This window comes from Hippoglossus stenolepis, chromosome 5, assembly GCF_022539355.2.
Source record: "Hippoglossus stenolepis isolate QCI-W04-F060 chromosome 5, HSTE1.2, whole genome shotgun sequence".
Classification (NCBI taxonomy): Eukaryota; Metazoa; Chordata; class Actinopteri; order Pleuronectiformes; family Pleuronectidae; genus Hippoglossus; species Hippoglossus stenolepis.
In genome coordinates this window covers 2,441,697-2,465,789 of record NC_061487.1, presented here as the reverse complement: position 1 = coordinate 2,465,789, position 24,093 = coordinate 2,441,697, and the positions used below count along the sequence as shown (strand labels likewise).

Sequence of the window (24,093 nt, the reverse complement as noted above, 5' to 3'; positions counted from 1 at the left end):
GCCTCCCGAACTGAAAGTGGGAGATGATTCCACAGGAGAGGAGCTTGATAGCTGAAAGCTCTGGCTCCTACTCTACTTCCAGAGACTTTAGGGACGACAAGTAAGCCTGAATCCTGGGAGCGCAGTGCTCTAGTGGGTTGATAAGGTACTAACAGCTCTTTGAGGTATAATGGTGCCATATTATTAAGGGCCTTGAAGGTGAGGAGGAGAATTTTAAATTCTATTCTAGATTTAACCTGAAGCCAGTGTAGTGAAGCTAACACAGGAGAAATGTGGTCTCTTTTCCTGGTTCTTGTCAGGACACGTGCTGCAGCATTTTGGACAAGCTGCAGAGTCTTTAACAACTTACTGCTGGAGCCTGATAATACGGAATTACAATAATCAAGTCTGGATGTAACAAAGGCGTGGACTAGTTTTTCTGCATCTTTTTGAGAAAGGACATGTCGGATTTTTGAGATGTTATGCAAGTGAAAGAAGGCGGTCTTAGAAATTTGTTTTAAGTGAGAATTAAAGGACAAATCGGGATCGAAGATCACTCCCAAGTTCCTGACTGTTTCATTGGAAGTAAGGGCAATGTCGTCTATTGACTTTTGCCAAGGCTGTCTCCGTGCTGTGATGAGCTCTAAACCCCAACTGAAAGTCTTCATATACTTTACTTTCCTGGAGAAACTCACACAGCTGATTGGCTACAACTTTTTCAAGGATTTTAGACAAGAAGGGGAGGTTGGATATCGGTCTGTAGTTGGCTAAAACCTCCGGGTCATATATTCTCATATACAGTATATTATATATTCATGCATTCAGTCCTTCCTTACTCCGTTCGCTCGCTCACTCCTCTCTCTCTCTCTCTCTCATGCTGACACGCAGACACACACAGACACCTGCTCAGCTGTTTTGGACTGATACTTTTCCTAAATGAGTAAAATTTTCTGTCCTCATTTTTGAAGACCTCACAATCTTACCTTTTCAAGTTTCCCACTACATTGATTATTCAGTTAGTTTAACAATAGATTATTTTCTGTCATAGGTTTCACAGCTTAACTGCATTTTGGCTTCGACAAACATACACCAGCTACACCACAAAATCAAATGAAAATTTGTATGGCACACTAGTTCACATGGTGGTCTCAGACTTTATTACCCTCTGATGGACTTGACTATCAGACTGCCAGAGGACTTGAGTCATTCTGAAGAGAGGCGAGGACAGACAGGCATACCTGTGGATTGTGTTTTACAGTCTATAGAAGCACAGAGGAGAAGATCAGTGCAGTTCATAATAGGGATGGGGCGACGCATAAATACGACTCACCTGAAGAGCAAGTTGAAGCGGGAAAAATAGCAAACGATCATATAGCATTGGTCCCCAATATTTTATTATTTTATTATTAGAGTACCCTCCAGTTCAATGTGAAAATTTATGATAAACATTGTTGAAATACTATTGAATTGTACTTTCTTTATTTTATTTGTTAGTTTGCCAGTTTTAGACTTCATACAGACATTGATACAACTACTAGGCCACTTTAAGATAATTTTGTTCATATTCCTCCAGTAAGTTACTTGAATTTTACTTTGGTTTTCATTTATTTTGTTGTTGGACAGCTTACTGTAGATTGATATATTCCTTTTACTTGAATGGAACCAGCTCTGGCACTTGAGAGATGTGAGACTGTAAAAGACTGATTAGCAGTTCAGGCTGGGCTATTTTTTGTTGTGGAATAATGCCTTGCACTGCATACTTAGTTTTTTGTCAGATTTGTTTGTATTTAAGAAAAGATGATTAAATATATATAAATGACACAAGTTTTTTTTATTTTATTTTTGATAAATTCATTATTATATTTATCGAGTAATAAAAAACAATCGATAGGTGCAGCCCTAGTTCATAACACTAAATTAACATCTCTTGGTGCAAAATAGCAAAAAGAAAGAACAGTGAAGTAAGTCCTCGTTTTTCTGTGTGATCAGATTAACATTCTCCCTCTCTGCTGATTGTGCTCAGTGGCAGAGTGAACAGTCAGTCCTACAGAGCTGAGCTGGAGCTTCAGGGCAACATCGCTGTGGACCGCTGCTGCTGGGAAATGAAGTCCAATGAGCCTGTCCTCAAACTGGTCAAACAACAGCAGGGGCACTGGGAAAAACTACTCAGGAACAAGGTACTGGAGTTACATTTGTTTGGTCCACCTCAGAAATATACTGCTGGTATTGAAAAGTCTGGAAAGCATCAAAGTACTGACAATAATGCAATATACTATTATACTCTGCCATACTGTACTATTCTAAGCTGTACTATTTAGGGATGTTACACCTCGGAAATGTGATTCACACATCCACTATCTTGTGTTGCAATATCAGAAGACAAAACAAGCCACTTGCACTGCTCCAGCTTTCAACCAGTTAATCCCTCATTACTTTACTAATGTAATAAAACTTGTTTTTTATTTCATAGTTCAAACTATAAGACATGTAATCTGCAAAACTATATTCTATTTAAAGTTAAGTAAAGCAGTTAGGCAAAGCTATATGTATGTTAGTATCATGGATTGCACTTTTTTCATCCTCCAACAGAATGTGTTGTGACAAGTTTGGTTCAATCATGATGTGTTGATCACTCCCACTATAAATGTAAAGCTAGTTTAATAAGCTTCAGGTGAATAATAACATCCAAGTCAAAATATGTAAACAAAAAAGGTTAATTAGTTTGCATTATATTCCCCAACCATATCACAGTATGTGCCACGACAGAAACCCTGTCAACAACATTGCACCAAAATTTAAATGATGGAGCAGTTTGCTAAAATGATCGCCTTTTGACATTTCTTGTTGTCATTCTATTTATATTCGATTCTTTTTAGAATTTATTTCTGGATGTATTTTCAGCTGTTTATTAGGGTAAGAACTTCATGATGACCACGATGGCCCTGACTGTGATGCCCTGTAAATCATTGTATGACCTATGGCCATTGTGTTCTTTGTATCACTGCATCTTAAGAGCTGTGTGCAGTGCTTCTGCTCCGCTCTGCTCTCACACTATTTAGCACATAATCAGACATACAAAAATTATATTTTGAAGTCCGAAGTTGACATGTTTCATTTTTTTCATGTTCATACAGTTGAATGTTTTAAACTTAACTTCACTGTTATCTAATTAGCAACAGTTTATTTAGGAAAATTTGAATGAGGGAGAAGTAGATGTCATTTAACAAAAATGTCTGATACAAGTCAAGTAATATTTTTAATATGTATTTGTTATTCCAAATCCTTTAATTTCACTAAATGATCTTTGTGCCCCAAAAACTGTTCCACCAAAGGCCAAATGGCCTTGCCCCTAAAATATAAAAATCCCAAGACTGCTGTATATTTTGTATTTTCTCTTACAGAATATTTTTGTGAGTTATGATATGGAGCATTTTGAAGAGAATGAAGACAAAGCACCAAATGGTAAGAACCATAGTCTGTTAAACCTGAGAAAAAAATCTGATTTTTTTGCTACATTAAACCGATGTATACTTTTTGTGTTTTGGTCTCCAGGTCTGTGGTTTGTGGGGAACACAGGAGAGGATAACTGTTATGTGAACTCAGAGAGTGGCAGTGAGAGTGACTGAAGATAAACACTCTGGTTATCTATTACAATCTAAGGATCACAGGAATATTTTTGTCATACATTGTGTTGTGACCATTGACGACCTCAATAATGAGGATTGTACTGTCAGGGTTCTGTGAATAGAAACTTCTGCAGTGAATTAACTGAACGTTTCAGAACTTTGAGATTTAAGCATTTAGGTACTGCTAAAAGTCAGATTTATAAATTTGTCTCAAGTATAATGCGACATGCAATGTGACTGTCACAGTTAAATGTTATCAAAGTGTTCATCCATAACTTTTGTCAGAATCTGTTCACCTCCATGTGACTAAGAAAAGAAGAATACCAAAGGGTTCAGTTTTTTCCATTTAGAAAATAGGTCCCTATTTATTTTTTACTACTGTTGCCATTTTTCATTTCTAGATAGAAGCTCTGTCATGATAAATCTCAATCTCATGAAAACAAATGAAACAGTCCAGCTATAAATCCCTCTTTCATGAAGCCTGTGCTCTTCTTTGTAGATTATTCAACTTCATGGTAATTTTGTAGGCTGCAGATTGTGGTCCTGTTTAATTGCATTTCATTATATGGATAAATGCCTCTATTTCCTTGTCCACCCCATCAATGTGGGTCAGACTTACAATAACAAACAATAAGTCATAAGACATGTCATTATATATCCAGGACTTTTTCCAATAGGTTTATTTATTTATTTTCTATGTTTTGTGAGCTGCCTTTATGTAATTCTATCACTTCCAGCTATGAGTAGCTCCTCCAGTTTTTGCGGTAGTGAAGATCCAGATCATCAAAGTACGATTATAAGTAGGGTTGGGCGATGTGAATTTAATTGGCATATGACACATCTGACAGAAAACAGGAAAAACATCCATACTGCTCATGTGGTGTCAAGTGTCCGCAAGCCCCGACATTCATATTCGACTCGAAATGGCGTCATTTACACCATGTTTTAAGCCTAAAAGTCCACCAGAAGTGCCGAGCTAGCGTACGTTAGCATGTCCGACGGTCACTAAACGCACCTCGTCTGAAGATATCAGCGGACATTTAGGCTTAAAACTTGGTGTAAATGATGTTGAATTTGAATGTCGGGGCTTACGGACAGTTAGATGACACCACACGAGCCGTATGGAGGCATGTTATGTTTTTTTCTGTTTAATTACGTCTGGAGCTTTGGTCAACAGTTAGTTCAGTTGTATTGGATTCTGCTCTAACACTGTTTACCCCTGAAACTCCAGAAGTGTTTTGTGGACTCAACTTTTGAAGTGAAGGTGAACGGGGCCATTAAATGATGGTGTATTTGTGGTTGAGAGGAGGTTCAAACCCCTACAGTTTTGTATATTTTTGTTATGACTATTTCTCTGTTCCATATAAAGATTGATAAAGTTTATTTAAGGGGGAACTCAGTCATGTGTCTTTTCATATTATTGTTTGCTCTTAAACTTGTCTGGCTGTTTTCCTCCCCCTCTGAAAAAATACTGCAAGAGCTCATTCTGGTTCTCTGTGAAGTTTCAAGTGTCACAGTACAAACTGATTATTTGGTGTGTTTTTATTGGTTGTAATTTAGTTTTTAAAGCCATAGTATAGTCAGTTGAAACTTTGAAAGTGAAGTGAACAACACTGTAGATTTATAACTTTTTTCTGGTGAAACCAAGAATACTCTCAAACGTCATCTAGCAGACGACACATACATATTACACTCCTAATATTTTTTTAAAATACCACAAATCTTCTGCATTGTTTTATTAAATGTTTTAATATTGGCACATAGACACCATAATGCTGAAATCTGTAATAAACCAATAAGTATGTGCGGATAAAACCAAAGTAATCTTAAACCCACTGAGAAATTAGAATCTCGGAAAAAATGTTCTTCAAAAACAGATTTATTTAACACAATCCAATGATTCACTAAAGGCAACACAACTTTAGTTGGATCATTCTGAGACTAACTCCCCTGCACAGGGTCTGGAAGAATCCATAAATTCCACAGACATGAATGGGACGGTGCCATGTGATCATTACAAAGTTAGCGAGACGCCTTCAGTTGATGGTGAGCACATCACTCTGGATCTCATGGCTGAGCTGCGTCTGCAGGTCACTCAGCTTCTTCTTGAGGACGGCCAGTGCTGACATGACGATGGTCTCTGGCCGCAGAGAGCCGCATGACTCCACGTTGTAAAAGAATCTGTAAAGGAGAAAGAGCTGTGGATGCGTCTTGTTGCAGTTCAGATAATTGCATTGAACGCGCGCAATATAAAGAAAGATTAGACTCTAAAGAATAGTATCAATCACTATGTGGTGATCAGTGTTGATTTGTGGTGGTGGCTACAAACAAATCAATATTTAAACTGAGTGTGTTGGTGTGTGTCTGCGAGTCAGCGCAAGAGAGAAATGTGAATGTGAAGAGTAAGGATGGAATGAATGATTATAATTTAAAATAATATATAAGTGCCAGTCAGTAGTTTAATTTATGCAGTGGATTGAATCCTCTGAGGTAGATGATTATACTAGCAAATAAAATGACTTGATAACCCCCCCCACTAACGGTGGACTCAGCCAATCACTGATAGATGATATATTTGTCACCAAACCCTACTTCACATTTACCACAGTGTAAAGAAAATTCTTTCCTCACCTTTCTGGTTTTCCATTGGGGTCATAGGTAGCCTGAACCTCATCCTCCTCAATCTCTGAGTATTCACTCTTTGGCCTAGAAATGAGAATGATGTCACATTTAGTTAAGATATGTGCACAACCATTTTGGTTTTGGGTTGTGAGAAGTTATTCTCTGGTGTATAGCACAGTAACGCACCACTCCTCAGGTCGTGGGAAGACTGTGTGCCGTAGTGCGTTGTCTGGGTCATACTCGAAGGACACCCCTGCTGTTGGGTTCCACTTGGCGTGCTCCTTACCAAAGCCTTTCTTTGCGTATGCCCTGAGTCGCAGTTCCTGACCTTTACGAAGCTTCACCAGCAAAATATCTGTTGTGTCAGTGAATGACAACAGGAGGAAGCAGAGAGAGGACGGAGCAGATCAATGTTTAACATGTGGCAAAGAGCTTAACAACTCATTATTCTCCCCCAAGATGACTTTCAGCTCACCATATTGTTCGACGTAGTCATTGGGATCATTGTCTCGACTCCTGGAAGTCACCTGGAAAGCCATGTTAAAGCCGTCAGCTCTTTACTTCTGCACACATGTTATAACTTATAAGAAAAGAGGACTCACCGGGATAACTCTGGGGTTGTTGGACAGAAGGTCACGTGAGGTGACGTGGCGCGTCTGATCGTCGGTGCATCGAACGTCCAGTGTCAACTCAACAGAACACTCTGGACAGAAATCATCACAGGTACAGTCCTGCATGAGGAACAGATACAGTGGGCAATTAGGTCTGCCCCTCAGTAAACACTTACCAGGAACTTTGGTATAAAAAAGGCACCCAGCACTCTGGCAGTCAGGGGGGCAGTGGGCCTTCAGTCTGTGGCAAGGTTGAAATTCTATGTCCTTTAATAAACTACAGCAGCGGTCGGCAAGATAAACCAGGTATGATCAATGTATATGTGTAGTTTTAGAGTCCGACTTGTGTTTCACTACCAGCAGAAAGTCCATTATTAATGAAGTTACATTTAAGGGTCACTGGGCTACCACATTAATGACAGATGCCAGTGCACTCACCCTAGAATACTGCAGCTTGTCCACAATGTCATCACTTGTGAGAGGTATGAGACCTGGCAACACAGGAAACATCGATTCAATATTCACATGAATATTGTAACACTATAACAAATTATAGAATTACTGCCACGTCACATTGGTGGCTCATCACATAATACTGTACTTACCAACTCTGTGTGCTATGAACTCATCGTGCAGTACTGAGGAATTGGCATCGATCTGGATCCAATCTATTGCTGTAAAATAACAGTAATGCAACTTGAAGTTATTCATTTAGAGTTTTTGTGACACATTACTGGTTGGACAAAGTGTTGCAGACTACATTTCCCCTCCCATCACCTAAACCACTTCTTTACAGCACTCAGTTACAGTGTACTTCAGAATAATATATAATTTATGCAGGTGAATGACAAGCTGTAGGTTTGTATCTATGTAGTTGATATTTGGACGATCACTGGACAGGACTGAAGCTAGGTGTGTCCCAGTGGGAAATTAATGGCTTTAAGTTATACAGTTAATTATGGGTAATCCTCGTCGTGGCAGGTAATAAACCTGTTCTGTTAATATTAGGGATGCACTGATCTGACTGTTTCAGTGCCCATGCAGACACTGATAACTGGGCTTTGGGTCAATACCAGTGTTTAATTAATAAGTGGTATGTGTGGAAGAGAACATTTTGTTCAAAATTACATTTGCAGCTAAATCAACTGTGACTGAACTGTATATGGGCCAAAATGTTTTCTATTACCCATTCTCTCAGACTGAGTCATGATTAGCCCCCCACAAATATGTACTGTACAGCAACAGGCCAGCTTTTCTCACACACATCATTTAGAATAGAGGCCAGGAGAAACACTTCTCAGGAACATGGTTTTTATTTATGATAACAGATGTGATGACCCATTTTATATGTAAAATGCCAAAGCCGAACTCTACTGCAGCGTCTTTGGCTCTTATGTTGAAAAGTAAATCTAGCCAAACAAGAAGCTCCTTTACCTATAGTGGGAACCTCTGACATGAAGACACGACGGATGGAATTTGCAACCCTGAAAAGGAGAAAGTGCAGTGTGACCAGAACATGCATTGAACTGGGAACATTACAAACCACTGGAAATTAACCTTTTATCCAAATCTGGTCTCCATCCAATACTAAGTATTTACATACTTGATATCAATTGTTAAAAGATGCTTTTTGTGTTTTGGACACAGTGATGTACTATGTGGGCGGAGCCAAACTGGAGACAGAAAGTGACAATCACTGTTAAGTTACAACAACTGAACGCCTTCTCTGAATATTCAATGGTTCAACCCCAAGCCCTTGTTAAATAAGACCTCAGCAGTTTCCCTGTCGTCTCCGTGTCTCTCATATCCGCAGATTCTAGAGCTGCTCCTGAATCTGTTCCTGTCCCTCCTTCATATTTTTCTTCAAATCTTGAATCGATTCTTTACTTTCTAGAGGTTTCTGATTCAACTGTCCCCTCCTGACCTTCTCTGTCTCCTCTCTCCACATCCCTTCATTCACTCTGGAAATGTAAAAAGCCTTCAGACTTGGGCTACTTTTTTCTTTCTGAATAATAAAAACAAAATCTAAAGTACACATTGTCGTTATTTCACTATACTTTGCCTGTTTGTGTCTCTAGATTTCAATCACTATACATATTTTAAAGGCTGTTTTCTCAGATGGAGTTTACTTCTCATCTGCTGAGGCAGAAATCTCTTAAGTATCACTGTATACTGACATACACCAGACTCACCAGGTTTTATTGACTATATTTCAGATGGGTTCGTTCATATTTCATTCACATCCTGAATGAAAACATTTCACTCCGTGAAACATGGAGGAAATATTCATGCATGGCTGTAAAGAGTTTTTTCTGATTGGTGGAGAGACCCAAGAAGAGAGATTCAGAGCTCAAACCTTCACGTATTCCAGCTTCAAACAATGTTCAGATGTCTGTTCTGCAGATGTCGGTAGATCATAGACCTCACACAGTTCGCTGAGAGAAGATCTATTCAACATGTGGAGTCACAGCTGCATTGTTTTGGTGCTGAGGAGAGCAATGGCCGCTCTCTGCCGCGCACAGCCTCAGTGAATGGACCAGTAAACGGATACTTACGCTAAGTCGGTGTTTTCAATGACGAACTTGACATTTTCGTCTGTGAGGTCAGTGATTTTCACCGTCGGTTGGTTCGCATACGGCATCGTTACAGTCACACAACTGGAAAACTAACGTTGAGACCTTTTTATAAACAGTCTGTAGTTGAGACTCATTCACAAGCTCCACTGCCTCCACAGGAAGTAATTACTGCCCGCTCATTGGCCAGGAAATGTCAAGCTGGTTAGTGATTGGTCTCTCGCTCGGGCAGGGGGGTGGGACTTTATTTCGTATCCGGGTCATCGGTGACTGGAAACACCTTTTCAAAATAAAAGCATGCAATCTTCATTTTGAAAAGCTAAAGCTTAGTTTGTCTAGATAAGATTTTCCCTGTGTCGAATTTAAAGTCAAATTTTTCTGATTATGTATGCATTGATTTATGTATAGATAATCCTAGTGGAATGTTTACAATAGTGACTTTAAACAGCAAAACAATACTCCGGGATTTGTTTGCTCAAATTCAACCCTCAGTGATTTTATTTTAATTAAATAATTAAAAGACACAAAAATGTTAAATATACAATAATAAACTACTTTATTGAAGTCTCAATTGATCAAAACAGCAACATGACAGATCTGTGTCGTTTTATACAAACAGAAAAAAAGATCTGAGCAGGATAACAACATGTTGGGCAGTGAAAGAAACCCGGACCAATCCACTGGTCCTGCAGGTGAACAGAGGGAGAGATGTATGGCCTGTGTTAAATGAGAGTGTCTTACTCAGGAGTCCTAATCCAAAACCCTCAGTCGTTTCATACAGGCAATCAGAAATAAAGGCAAAAAGAAGATGAATTGATCTGCATCTCATGACACAACCTGGACGCTCTGTCAGGATCAGTGGTAGATGTTTTCACATCACCGCCTCTGGTTCATTCCTGTCAGGTTCTTCAGCTGTAAAACACAAGAAACGAGCCACATCTTTTTTTACATTTTTCATATTTTTAAACAACTCGAAACTTTGTGAAATGCAGAGTCACTGGTTGTATAAATCAGTATAAATCTTCATGCATGATTCAGATACTAATATCATGAGGAAATGTTTTAAATTAAGAGCAAAGATTGTTGATCACTGTGGCAAATACTCACGGTTACAGCAGCTCCCATTAGCCCCTGCACAACTGCTTCCCCAGTCGACTGCACCTAGAGAAAAAAGTAGAACACACAACGGCACCAGTCAACCAAAGACAGTTCAACACTCGTTCTATGCTCCACTCCTTTCATTCTGAACGTGTGTATCAAAGCATCTTTATTTGCATCCATATTCAGGACAACAGAGTTTGTTCAGGAGGATAATGACATTTCTTCTTAAGACACTGAGTCTGAGATCAGTTTTGTAATTAGTCCACTGAAGGGTTTAGTTGGAGCTGGTGTTTCTACTTATCAAGGGTGCACTCTACCTGTTTAGCAGTGCTGGCCATGTTGACTACATCCTGAATGCGGTTGTCAAGGAAGTTCCAGGTGTCCTGGAAGTCTGGAGAGGAATCCTGGACCATCACTAGCTCTGTGGTGTTGTAGATGCCTGTCAGCGCTGCCCGTTTGGTGTACCAGTTCATCTACATGAGAGAGGGGTGGTACAGAAAGTTCACAACGTACGCATAAAAAAAAAAAAGGCAGTTTTATTTCTACTGGGCAGCAGTTTATGTATTTTTGCACACAAGCCTTCACAATGCTCCGACAATAAAACAGCTGTCAAACAACAAAATAAAACTTGGACATTGGCACTTTGCTACAACATTTTACTTTAAGAATTCTAACTACAGATCTGACTACACTTGCAGAAGAAAGTCATATATCCTTTTGTAATTCATGCAACTAAGTGTATTACCTTCCAGATGAACAACCTACAGTAAGTAATGTTCTCTAATAACTTTTAGTTTTCTCTCATATGATTTGTGATTCTGCACCATTTCTGTTTATATTATTAGGAACTGTGTCTCAAGTAGACTATATATACAGATTAGTTATGCATGGATTGCAGTTATACCCACGGACACGTGGTTGATCGGGTGGGTAGGTCGTAAAAAGTAACATTTCTGATTAATAGCAGATGGGTTCAGGTGGGTGAAATAGGCATCATACATCATTAATCTGTAAAATATTAATTACATTCTCTAAAATGTAAATGACAAACAAAGAGAATCGTGTGCATTCCTGTGCATCAATTGAGGCCAGACACAGTCTAACTAAGAGTCAATGAAAACATAGGGCCCCGTTTTTTGCACCAAGGCGCAAAGTGCAGTTAAATATCCAGTGTGCAGGGAGCGTGTCAGGGCGCATTCGGTACCCTGGTGACAGGACGCGCCTGGCGTATCTGAAAACGGGGAGTGATGAGATGTACTGGGTTGTTAGCAGTGGGATAACTCAGATTTCACATATCTGCCGGTGAAGCTGGTATTTGAGTGTAAAACTCTGGTTTTACCTCCACAGGTAAATATGGACCCACATGGAAGAAATAAATAAAAAGGAAGTAAGAGAATGTGGGTTTTTACATCATTGTTTCCAAAAGTTTCTGTTTCGTGTTTTCGCAAACTCTGGAGTAGTGTAGTCGCCAGGTGTGAACATAAAAAAAAGTGATGTGTGTTAAAACTAAAATCAAATTCCATTAAATGTTATTTGTATAGTGCCAAATCATAATATACATTATCTCAAGGCACATTAGTGTGGACATAGCCAGAGAGCGCTAGTGAGGGGAGTGGGAGTAACCTGGAGAGTGGCAGGCCGGATATTGTGGGGATGGTGATGAAAGGGGGACAGGAAGGTATGAGCAGAAGAAGGAGGGGATCGAGGCTGATGGGATCCACTCACGTCTGTGGATCGGTCTCCAGCATAGTACCAGATGTCGTCTACCAGGGTGGAGAGGTGCTTCAGACTGTCTGGGATGTTGTGAGGAAGGAGAAGGATACTCATCGCCTGAGGACACAGACACAAGGTTGAGGATCAAATGTAGTTTCTGCTTTAGGCCTAAAAGCATCTCATCATTATGCACACATTACCTGTGGCCATGTTTCAATGTAAGGGATGTGCATCCTTAGTCTGGTCTCCACAGCATCCCTTAGAAAGTCAGCAGTCTTCTTTGGTCTGAAACACAGATGAAATCTGCAATTTTCTATTTGGAGATCAACTGTACTAGTTACAAAAACCCCAGAATGTAAATGAGCAGCTTCAGGGAGTTGTGTGACATGAAAAGCTGAGAATGCTTTGCATGAAACTCAAGAAAACTGAATGTTAAAGTCAATAAAATCTATCAACTATTCCCCCCTATTTTGATCGTGGTTCTAACACGCGTCAGACACTAAAATTAAAAGAAAAACCAAAGTGTGTGTGTGTGTGTGGTATACGTACTCGGCCTGGCCAAGCTGGACCTGCTTGTGTTGTTCAGCCAGGATCTCTGTCAGCTGTGAGTTGCATTGGGCGATGAAATGTAGAACCAAGTCTCCAGATCCATTGTTGAACATACCAGTGGAGGCTGAGGACAGGCCAAGTGTCTGGTGACGACGTACATCAACAAACAAACAAACACACACACAAACACAAACACACACACAAAGTGAAATCTCCATTAACTGCCTTGCTGATCCCTGGTTGGACTGGGGACGCTGTGGTTAATGGTTGTTATGTTTAAACCATTGACATCACTCTACACGATAAAGCTCCATTAAGTTTACACGTTTTCTTCATATAGTCGTTCTTGGATGCTACATTCCCGTCCAATCAGAAAATGTACATCTTTCATCCAGTGTGCAGCATTGTAGGACTGAAGGGTGCACCAGCTTTGCCCGTGGTTCATAGCAGCAGTCACATAATGTCATTTAGCTCCATTTGGTTTGGACAGTTAGACTGTCTTTGTTTCAGAGCTCTACATCAGCTGTATCGGTACAATATTTTTGATTGATATTCAACGTTCTCTAGATTCTCAGCTCTTGATTAGGTACACAAGAGCCAGTGGAAACCCAGTGCCCCCTGCATGGAGTCAAGTTCAAGCATTTTTAACAGTACATTTAAGCCACATGTGAGATGATGTGACCCTGGCGTGATAAGTTTAAGTGCTCCAACTGTTTGCAGCTCACCTCAGCACCAGATGCAATGGCTTCCATTGACCAGCCGTGCAGCGGGACGAACTCCAGAGCAGCGGTCAGGATTCGAGCTTGAAGCTGATCCTCTGTTTCGTACTCTTCACCCTGCTCTCCGCCCTGGTCCTGGTAACTTAACACACAGACACACATTTGTTATCAGAAAGCGAGAAAACTTCAATACATTGAAATTCAAACACTTATAGGTAATGTTAGTAGACCGCACACAACAAATATCCTGCCAGCTGAAGGCGTGCACCAGCTGACCTGGTGTTTGGCCTGGAAGCCTCCTCTGCTTCTGGCTCAGCTGCAGAACCTCCCGGTGAAGCTGCTGTTGTGTCCTGTTCAGATGAGTGAGTCTGGTAGTGCTCATGGTAGGTTGTGGATGAGGGGGCTGGAGGTCTGTCAGATTTGGAGTCATCCTGAAGCCTCAGCAATGAGCTCTGGAAGCCTCGTCTCAGGCTGCTGCACTGGAGGTGTGTTGCTGGAGGTGCAGCCACCGCTGGAGGGGAGGAATATTTTGTTTAGCTTCTCAGAATTTGACTCAGAGAGAACCAAACTCCATTGTGAAATCTTGTATTCAGAACTCAAAACAACCTGTCTATGTAGACCAAATAATAAGTGATTTTCCCCTGTAGCTCACAAATGGCTCAAGAATGAATGAATACAGTGACCAGATAGAAATAGATTTGTCTCCACAAATCTCCATTGAACTACCATAACTTTGTTTTTCCACTCAGAGCTGAATATACCACCCAGACCTTTTCTACTGATGGTTTACACATATCTTCTCTGATCCATTTCTGAGGTTTAATAAAAGCCTTCTCCTTACTGCTCTTTGCAGATCCCTCCACAGGAGTTTGATTGGATTTGGATTGAGTTAGAGACTGATTCAAGTTTAAACTGCTGATGCAACAGTAAATGTGAATCAGGTTCTTTTACCAGCACTTACTGTGCAGCCATGTGACTCACGTGTCTTAATAACTTTGTGTGGAGTGTGTACAGCAGCGTTAAGGTCCTTTGCAAGTGTGCATCGCGTCACAATTGTTGAATGATTCTTATATTCCAGGTGCCCGAACAGCCACAGGCAACACCTTCCACAATCAACTATCTACTCCAGCTTCAGGCATTCATAACAACACTTCTACCATGTATAAAGCTAGTGTGTTTAATTACATACTGTGTGCAGATTTATTATTGGTTCCATTTGACAATCGTTTCAATTTAGCAGACTTCAGAATGTTCAAAGTACAAACTACATAGGAGTCAGTCACCTGCCTGAAAACAAGGGATTTCTTTCAATGTGTAAAGTGGCCACTGATAATTGTGGTGCACATGTGCTTTATGTGTGCCATGAGACTAGATTTAGATTTCTACCAATTGATTTGTTGCGCCGCAAACCAAAATAATGAGTACATGTCATGTGTGTAAGTGCTAGAATAAGACTTCCCTGTCCGTTTCATTCAAGTCAACACTGTGTTACTCCACATTCCAACCTTGATGAAGGAGGGTTTCCTGCTGCACTGGACTTTAGCTGTAGCTGTGCTCCTGGTCAACACTTTGACAGCTTGCATAACCACAGAGAAGACGCCCCCCAGCTGCAGGAACGTGTTTACCATATAACGCATGTCTTAAGGTTGAGGTCAACTACCCCGCTGCAGCAACAACACCCCTCCACCTGACATGCTGTGTTTTTAAAGCCTCAGACATCATCATGTTGTCCTTCATGATCACCTTCTGGGACAAGTGACATTGGCAGGGACAGCTAACGCCAGCGCGAGCTCGTTTCAACACCATGCAACCAGAGAGAAACAGCACCGACAGGAGTCAACATGCGGCTACAGACACACAGCGGCCCGGCCTTACCGCCTCCCAGCCCCCGCAGTGCCCTTCCAACCCGCAGAGCTCTCAGCAGCGCCGCCATGTCGAGCTGCACTACTGCCACTTCAGCTGCGTCACTTCTGTGCGACTCACTGACAAACGCACAGCGATCAAGCTGATAAGAATGAGACCGGAAATACTGCCGTCAAACCAGCCCCCACTCATGTCGCGGTGCGCACTTTCTCTAAGCATTACGTTACAGGCGTGTGAGGCGTTGTGGTACGAGCACGTTAGAGTGGTTACCACCTTTCACATTTGCCACATTGTATCTACAAAATAAAAAGCATTATACTTTGAATACTCTCACAAATATAGACCAATGAGGATATATTTCATACTTTTTCCACACTGTGGAAATACAGCATGTGTAATCTATCATCAGGTCAAGAGTGCAGCTACATGCTAAGAAACCACTGATTTATTTTCATAGAATTTATATGATTATTAAAACTTGAGTTTACTATTGTATTTCGAAGGATTTGTATTTCCCTTTTGGGGCTTTTTCAGGCCTAGACATGCTCAAATTGTTACCAAAGTCTGCAGGGAATTCAAAACCCCAAAAAGTAATTGTATTCAGGAGTAATTTGAAATGGGCGTGGAAAATGGCTCAACAGCGCCATCTAAGGAAAAGCCGCTCAGTTAGCTTTCACCGATCTTCACAAAAATCGTAGCCCAGGTGTATCATGACCAGACAAACAAAAAAGGTCTGAGGTGCAATTGGAAAAAAGCAACAGGAAGCCCGCCATTTTGACTTTAGTGGCCATATTGGCCATTTCCCACATTTTTACTTTGATGTACTTGTCCCAGGGCTTTCATCAGATCAACTTCATATGGAGATGTGTGTCATCACAACAAGACGGAGATGAAAACTACCTCAAAGATCGAGTTTGATTACACGCCATCAAAACACGAAATATGTATCTCAGACATATTTGGTCCAATCGAGTCCAAACTAGACACGTAAGACAAGATTCCCGGCCTGATGACATCTACACAGAAATTATGAATTGAAATCCCAGCGCCCCCTGGTGGCAACAGGAAATGTCTTGTTTTTGGAACGTCTTACACTTGGAAGTATTCCTCCTCATCCACTGACCAAAACCATGTCAAACTGTGTCAAATGGGTCTCAAGACATTGATAATGTAGGCATAAGATTACTGTGACTTTTCGTCAAACGCCATAATAGTGGCGTGGCGTCAAATTTCATCAACTCGCCGTGACACACGAAATTGCTATAACTTCGGTGTTCGAGGTTCTACCTCCCTCAAACTACATTTGTGTAACAACAGCCCCCCCCCCTGCAGACATTCAGATGGTTTTAAGGAATGGGCGTGGCAAAATAACTGACTAGCGCCCCCTAAAGGGCAGCCCCGGCACTACGATTGGCCGACATCTACAAAAATCGATAGGGACATGTGTCTATTCATAACAAACAAATAAGTCTCTTGGATAGATATGCTAGACCAAACAGGAAGCCCGCCATTTTGACTTTAATGGCCATTTTGGCCATTTTCCACATTTTTACTTTGACGAACTTGTCGTAGGGCTTTTATCTGATCAACTTCAACTTCTGGGAATGTCATCTCAACAAGATGGAGATATAAACTACCTCGGTATATTTGATTTCATCACACGCTGTGACCGTGGCGTGGCATCAAAGTTTGATTACACGCCATCAAAACATGAGGTTCTGTATCTCGGACATACATGGTCCAATCGAGTCCAAACTAGACATGTAAGACAAGAGTCCCGGCCTGAGGACATCTACACAGAAATCATGACTTAAAATCACAGCGCCACCTGCTGGCTACAGGAAGTGACATGTTTTATACTTTGATGAACTGCTCCTGGCTGCTTTACAATATGCAGGTCAAATGAGCTGAGACAAGTCATTGGACCATGGTCAGAATTGTGACATTTCCTCAAACCGTGTAAACATTGAGGTGTGGCGAAGGATCATCCTTCGCCAAAGGAGACAATGTTGTCATAAGTCCAGTGTGCATTGTTCTATCACTGCCAAACTTCTGTCACATGATCAGAGTCCAAGCCTGAACAGCTCTATGTGTCAATAATTCCTCAGTGTCATAGCGCCACCTACTGATTCGCCATGAAACAGGAAGTACTTTGTAAATCCACTCTGCATTATCCAACCGGCCCCAAACTATGATCACAATCCTGACCTGACCAGCTCCATATATTAATATTAGTTCAGGGTCATAGCGCCACCTACTGATCAGTGTGAAAATGAAGTTGTTGTAACATTGTCCAATTGACACAAAATTACTCACGCTACATCAGAGCCCCTACTTGAACAGATCTATTAGTCTGCATGTAATAATACTGATGGTGCCACCTACTGGCAACAGGAAATAAGCTTTGTTTTACAACTATCATTCAATTTACATAAACTTTTCACAGTGTGATGTGCAATTGATAGCGTGGACCGTAATGAGCAATTAGCAGGCAAGGATCGACATCGCGTGACGGACGCAGGAAGTGAAGCGTTTGTCCTTGCCGCAGTGCGCAAAACGCATGCAACGCGGAGACGTGCGCTTGGTCATTGATCGCTCTCTCCACTAACCGCAACAGGCTTCGAAATGCGTGTGCTCGGGCCCGTTAGTGCTACAACGTAGCCCTAGTTTGTGAACTGTATTTTTTGTGACTAATAAAAAATGTTTTTTTTAACCATATTCTATAGGCCTAGTTTAAAGTCAATGGAAATACTGTAATATGCAGCCTTTAGTCCTTCCGCCCACCCACCTCATCAACAACAATAAATTTTAATGATTTTAAGTCATGATTTCTGTGTAGATGTCATCAGGCCGGGTCTTTTGTCTTACATGTCTAGTTTGGACTCGATTGGACCAAATATCTCCGAGTACAGAACCTTGTGTTTTGATGGCGTGTAATCAAACTTTGACGCCACGCCACGGTCACACCGTGTGACAAAAATTCAAAATCCGTGGTAGTTTTTATCTCTATCTTGTTGTGATGACACTCATCTCAATATGAAGTTGATCTGATGAAAGCCTTGGGACAAGTTCGTCAAAGTAAAAATGTGGAAAATGTGGAAAATGGCCACTAAATCTAAAATGGTGGGCTTCCTTTTGTGTTTTTCACAATGCACCTCTAGACTTTTTTGTGTGTCTGGTCATGATACACTTGTGTCCCGATTTTTGTGAAGATCTGTGAAAGCTAACTGAGGGGCTTTTCCTTAGATGGCGCTGTTGAGCCATTTTGCCACGCCCATTTCAAATTACTCCAGAATTCAAATACTTTTTAGGGTTTTGAATTTCCTGCAAACTTTGGTAACAATTTGAGCATGTCTAGGCCCTGAAAAAGCCCCAAAAGGGAAATAAAAATCCTTCAAAATACAATAGGGCCTCCCACCGGAGGTGCTCGGGCCCTAATAAATGCAAGCATTAATAACGATATCGAAAATTCAAGGATGTATCTTAGGCTCATGTTGTTTTTAGTTGTCTTTCATAAAGAACCAATACGTCGACTCACCCTTGCACTTTCTTCGCCATTTTGTAAAGTCTGTTGTCATTGATCAACATGCACGCACCTTTCAATTGGTAACGTGCACATGGCTACGCCCCAGGATACTGAGCACGTGAGTAAAGCGTGCCCTGTTATATTCTTAGCACAAGACTATTAGGGCCTGAAATTGTCAGAGAGAGACTCGGAGGTGGTGAAGTGAAGTTAGTCTGTGGAGCAGGTAGTTTCTCAATGACAGTCTCAGTTTGTTGCTTAAATTTCAGTGGTACTGGTACGTGGTTATGAGAAATTACGACATATTAAATTATATTTGTCATTATTTCATTTTCAAGTAATTTTGTGTGTTTTCATTATCTAATTAATTTAATTAATTTGTCATCCTCATGAGGACTAAGTCCACAGATGTGACGTCCCATTAAGCCAACAGGAAGTTCGCCTTTATTTTGAAAACATTCTAAAAGGCTATCGAAACGTAATGCTTAGATGAAATGCGCACCGTCAAATGAGTGGCGTTTGGTTTGACCGCAGTCCGGATATGACGAGTTGTATCTTTCAAACTAAAACGCTTCATATATTATTCGAGGTTGCAAATAATAAGAAAACAGTAGAAAATGGGGCTACTTTATTTTTTCATGTCTAAACTCATTCAAATTTTACATATACATCTTACGCTGTGCTCAATGGGTGTTTGAGTCACCAAAACACATAAACAAAGATTTTATTTGGAAAATTCAAACCGGAAAAAAGCTGTTTAGATGCGAACACTTGACAATCGACTGCCACCGTTGCAGCAGGTAGGTCAGTGACCACGTAATGGTGATAATGTGTTTTATTGAAGTGTTTTAACAGCAAAGCGTTTCAGGACAATCGTATAAAACGGGTTCATTCCACTGGCTGTGGTGTCCGGAAGTCTCGCTGTCCACAGCAGTGTGTTTAACTTGAGTAGCACCGGTCTCCTGCGTCACGCTGTTTGTTTCATGTGACACAACTAACCTTCCTTTATCACCAGTGTCACCACTAAACTAGTTGTGTTAACTACCACTGTGGTAGTTAACACAGCTCAGTGAACTCACTTCTGACGTAACGGGACGCACAAACTATTTGAACCTTTGAGATCTGTCCAATATTTCACATTACACCAACCCTGTGTTTGTTATCGTGGGCCAGCTGCTCGCTGTGCAGTATTTCGGCTAAAGATGTCACATTGTTAAGGTCTTATCTATCAGACTGTTCCCCTGGATACGTCCTGGGCCAAACACCGTGGTGTAAATGATCCATGTGTTTAGGTTGGGAGGTTTCTCGTGGTCTCATTGGGTCATCGGGGACAGACACGTGTCCTCAGTTATACACGATCAGACAGAGAAGCAGGAGTCTGGTTCTCAGTTACTGTATGTTCACTAATAATGAACGAGTGTGAGTTTCCCTTTGTAAACTATGAGACTGAGTCAGTCCTCACTCAGACGTTCGTCACCAAAGTGGTTCTGACCTGAAGTGAACTCAGCTGCTGCAAGTTGTCAAAAGCCAGGATGAAACCAGCAGTTCTACCAGTTACTCTCCCACTACAGTTTTAGGACTGTTATATAAATAATGTCTGGTTGTATGTTCATTGTTAGAATGTGATCATGGAGACTCCAGAGGAACTGAGAGAAGCTTGACTTTCTTTCAGGACATCATGGCAGATCTTGGCGTCAGAGCAGGAGACACTGTGCTGTTTGTTTGGGCCCAGCCCTCAGCACCTGCAGCCCTGAAACAATATGCAGAGGAGCTGGGTGCTGCTGTTGGTGCACATGGACGAGTGTCAGTGGAGAACATGGAAAGACTGTTGCTATGTGAGTGACAATCAATTATACTGTGCTTTTATTAAGAAACACACACACACACTTTATTAATCTGATTCTTATAATACTGCTACTACTGAGTGTTTTATCTCAACAAATGTTGATGTTGGGACTCATATTGTACATAAAGCTGTGGTGTATGTATGTACCCCTATTATACACACTTAGACAGGATGCCATGAGTCCATGTGAGGAGTAAACATATCTCTGGTCCCCTCCCCTCAGCCTCCCATTCTGCATCCACCTTCGACTGGGTGCTCTCCAGCCTTCTGGCCGACAGCTCCTCCGTCCACACCTTAGAGACTCTGGCTGAGATGGCCCGATTGCTCAAACCTGGTGGGAAGATAGTTCTGGATGAAGCAGTTACTGGTGAGGAAAAAAGTTTTGTTCTGTAGTTTTTTGCTCAGTAAGTGCAAATATCCTTTTGGATTGCAGGGATGTTTGAAAGACTGTGTCAGAGTCCGAGGGATTCTTGTCCCTAAAGTCAAAGTCAATTAGAAGTGCTACATGAGCTCTTTTGTGAGTGTGTTGGACTCTTTTCTCTCTCTGCTGAAGGAGCTGAGACGCAGAGTGTGAGGACTGCTGAGAAGCTGACATCAGCTCTGAAGTTGTCGGGCTTCATGTCTGTGACAGAGGTGAGTAAGAGAGGATCCAGCACAGAGCTGCAGGACAAAATCTGCTCACACGCACTGTTGTACATTAATGTTTGCACGAGAAAGAATTGTTGCACTGACCAAACCACAATGTGCAGTCTAGGAAAGAATCCCAGAAATATATAGCTGGGGTTGACCCAATAAAATAATAATAATTATATTATTATCTCCTTTTTGACCTGGTGACCCTCTTGACTTCTCTTCTTCTAGGTCAGTAAAGCAGAATTGAGTCCAGAGGCTTTGAGCTCGCTCAGGACGGTCACCAGTTACCAAGGAAACACGCTGTCTAGACTCCGCATATCTGCCTCCAAACCCAACTATGAGGTTGGAGCATCCAGCCAGATTAAACTGTCATTCGGGAAAAAAACACCCAAGCCAGGTGGGTTTCTTACCCTTTTTTCATTTTCTTCTGAGGGTATATTCAAATGCAAGGAGGTCACTGCAGGTAGTGGAAGGATTGTTCATCTGTCTGTCACATGTGTTGCCTCTGAAACCACTGGTCAGATTTTGGAAAAATAATTTTTCTCACGTTGGTTAAAAGTGCTTTGACTCAGCAAAGGTAAAGAAAACCATGGAAACCAGTCTTATGTCACACACTGCTTCATGTAAGTTGAATGTAATGACGCTGGTGCTTGAATGGCTTTCCCATTGGTTGTAGTGTAGAGAATTGGAAATATCAGTGAATTACAATTAGATGTCATCCATAACAAAATGTTTCTCAGTAGTTAGTAGTTCAGGATTTTTACACATATATTTAATGTCCTTTTTTCAAGTAGAAAACATATTACGGTTTATTGATTTGACAGGTTTTAAAATATAGAGCATGGGACCCAACTAATGTTAAGCTTCTTCATTTTCTTTTTTTGTTTTCAGTTAGTGACCGTCATGTGTCAGATATTTTTCTCATGATAATGTGCATAATCAAAGAATTTAAAAGAATCGTGCTTACTGATGGAATAATGAGGCCCCATGCAGCTGTATTGTGATGTGAAGCTAATTTTTGCTGATGTCTGCGGTTGCAGCAGAGAAACCTGCTCTGGATCCCAACACTGTCAAGATGTGGACACTGTCAGCCAATGACATGAATGACGATGATGTGGTGAGTTATTATTGATTTGTGTAATTTGTACATTTTGGCTAGGTGGGGTTTACATGTACATAAAGACATGTCAGATATCATGTTAGGGCTCTTGTCTTCCTGTGTTTACTGACTTAGTCTTATCCCTTCTGTTGTCTTTCTGTAGGACATGGTAGACTCTGATGCTCTGCTGGACGAAGATGACTTGAAGAAACCGGATCCAGCTTCCCTTCGAGCCCCCAGCTGTGGAGAAGGAGCTGAAAAGAAGAAGAAAGCTTGCAAAAACTGGTGAGGTCAAAAGCTTGTGGGGGCATGTCAGGTTGTAACTGCAGCAGAAGCAGCTGGGCTTAATGTTCATTTACCTTTGCTTTCAAAAGGACTGAGACCTTCTGTGATTTATGTTTCATGTGCAGCACGTGTGGTCTTGCTGAAGAGTTGGATCAGGAGAGTAAAGGACAACAAAAGACCGACCTCCCAAAGTCGGCCTGTGGAAGTGTGAGTCCATCTATTATGCCTCTGATCCAGCCAGATGTTTTCAGATTGTCTGTCTTTCCTCTTCTCGTGACGAGATATCTCAGTTATGCAGAGAGGCAATGTTGTCAAAACTCTTCAGACGTTCTCTTGGAAAGGTGAACTGTTAAGATTGTTCGGTGGTCAAAGGTCACTCCGACCTCACAAGACACTTTTTGACCATAACTCAATCATACACAAAGTATGATGAAATACACTCACTACAATTATGAGCCTGGACCAAAACTTCACTGGTTGGAGGCTTTCACCTATGGCCACTGTGATGTTAACCATACTTACCTGTTAACAGTGTGAAGAAATAAGGATTTGAATGGTGTCCATCATGTGTTTGTGGCAGTGTTACCTTGGTGATGCGTTCCGGTGTGCCAGCTGTCCGTACTTGGGGATGCCAGCGTTCAAGCCAGGACAGAAGATCGTATTGGACAACACTTCGCTGACGGACGCTTGAAGCCGCAGAGTTCACACCTTTATCCCATATGCTTCATAACATCACATTCCCTATTGTCCCCTCCATCCTGAGATGGCCCTGAAGAAACAACTGACTCTGCAACAGTGACTTGTGTAAAAACGTCCTTTTCTTTGGACGTCACCTCTGATGTTTGTCTGTCTGGAGCTCTGTGGGCAGGCTTCTGTTTGATGTGATAAGTTTCAAATTACAATCCATATCCATATCTAGCCAGTGTTGATCGCCATGCTGTTTGTTATATTATAACACTGGCAACAGTAAGTAGCTTCTCAAAGAATTTCTTAGTTTGAGTTGGCATTGCAGCTTTGACAGTGTGAAAACTGAAATCACCTGGATCGTTTAAATGCACTGAAACGTTCTGTTCATTTACATCTGATAATTGATGTAACAGTATACATAACTATAGAGAATATAAAACTTGTTCAGCAAAACAATTGAAGCATAGAGATACAGATGTACTTCAAGCTTATTTGTGTATATAAAGGCAAACAGTTTGGCAATAAGATATGCTGTTTTTATTTATGTCATATAAACACCACAAACTAAAGGCAGCCTTGTTTTGATAACATCCCGAACCAGACACATTACGTGAGCAGAGGAACAGCTTCTCTTGCTACTTGAGTTTGCTCACTGACGCGTTAA

At 41.1% G+C, this 24,093-nt stretch overlaps 4 protein-coding genes across 6 annotated transcripts in view; 2 read left to right on the top strand and 2 right to left on the bottom strand.

Moving 5' to 3' along the window:
* The window catches only part of tdrd12 (tudor domain containing 12), a 28,859-nt gene extending 23,855 nt beyond the window's left edge, over window positions 1-5,004 (top strand). Inside the window, exons 34-36 of the mRNA XM_035155956.2 lie at window positions 2,003-2,156; window positions 3,381-3,441; window positions 3,532-5,004. Of these exons, the coding sequence (XP_035011847.1) occupies window positions 2,003-2,156; window positions 3,381-3,441; window positions 3,532-3,605 (289 nt within the window). The 3' untranslated portion in view covers window positions 3,606-5,004. The remainder of the gene's footprint in view (window positions 1-2,002; window positions 2,157-3,380; window positions 3,442-3,531) is intronic.
* Window positions 5,005-5,466: 462 nt separating this feature from the next.
* polr2c (RNA polymerase II subunit C) lies at window positions 5,467-9,590 on the bottom strand. Its single transcript, XM_035157377.1, has 9 exons — window positions 9,394-9,590; window positions 8,273-8,322; window positions 7,444-7,512; window positions 7,277-7,329; window positions 6,830-6,958; window positions 6,703-6,754; window positions 6,414-6,582; window positions 6,237-6,311; window positions 5,467-5,786 (listed from the first exon to the last, which is right to left on the bottom strand). The coding sequence occupies exons 1-9, from the start codon at window positions 9,477-9,479 to the stop codon at window positions 5,642-5,644; spliced, it is 828 nt and encodes a 275-aa protein (XP_035013268.1). The 5' UTR covers window positions 9,480-9,590; the 3' UTR covers window positions 5,467-5,641.
* Window positions 9,591-9,943: 353 nt separating this feature from the next.
* On the bottom strand, window positions 9,944-15,527 carry coq9 (coenzyme Q9 homolog (S. cerevisiae)). Of its 2 annotated transcripts, none has more exons than XM_035157375.2 (9): window positions 15,369-15,527; window positions 13,770-14,004; window positions 13,500-13,635; window positions 12,775-12,917; window positions 12,426-12,510; window positions 12,136-12,342; window positions 10,830-10,985; window positions 10,519-10,572; window positions 9,944-10,323 (listed from the first exon to the last, which is right to left on the bottom strand). In XM_035157375.2, the coding sequence occupies exons 1-9, from the start codon at window positions 15,424-15,426 to the stop codon at window positions 10,288-10,290; spliced, it is 1,110 nt and encodes a 369-aa protein (XP_035013266.1). In that variant the 5' UTR covers window positions 15,427-15,527; the 3' UTR covers window positions 9,944-10,287. The 2 variants fall into 2 exon arrangements, with proteins under 2 accessions (XP_035013266.1, XP_035013267.1); XM_035157376.2 differs by having other exon boundaries at window positions 12,238-12,342.
* Window positions 15,528-19,578: 4,051 nt separating this feature from the next.
* On the top strand, window positions 19,579-23,954 carry ciapin1 (cytokine induced apoptosis inhibitor 1). Of its 2 annotated transcripts, none has more exons than XM_035157164.2 (9): window positions 19,579-19,679; window positions 20,552-20,714; window positions 20,949-21,092; window positions 21,279-21,358; window positions 21,587-21,755; window positions 22,399-22,475; window positions 22,621-22,742; window positions 22,868-22,949; window positions 23,323-23,954. In XM_035157164.2, exons 1-9 carry the CDS (start codon window positions 19,641-19,643, stop codon window positions 23,431-23,433), a joined length of 987 nt encoding a protein of 328 aa, XP_035013055.1. In that variant the 5' UTR covers window positions 19,579-19,640; the 3' UTR covers window positions 23,434-23,954. The 2 variants fall into 2 exon arrangements, with proteins under 2 accessions (XP_035013055.1, XP_035013056.1); XM_035157165.2 differs by having other exon boundaries at window positions 19,629-19,683.
* The last annotated feature ends 139 nt before the right edge of the window (window positions 23,955-24,093 follow it).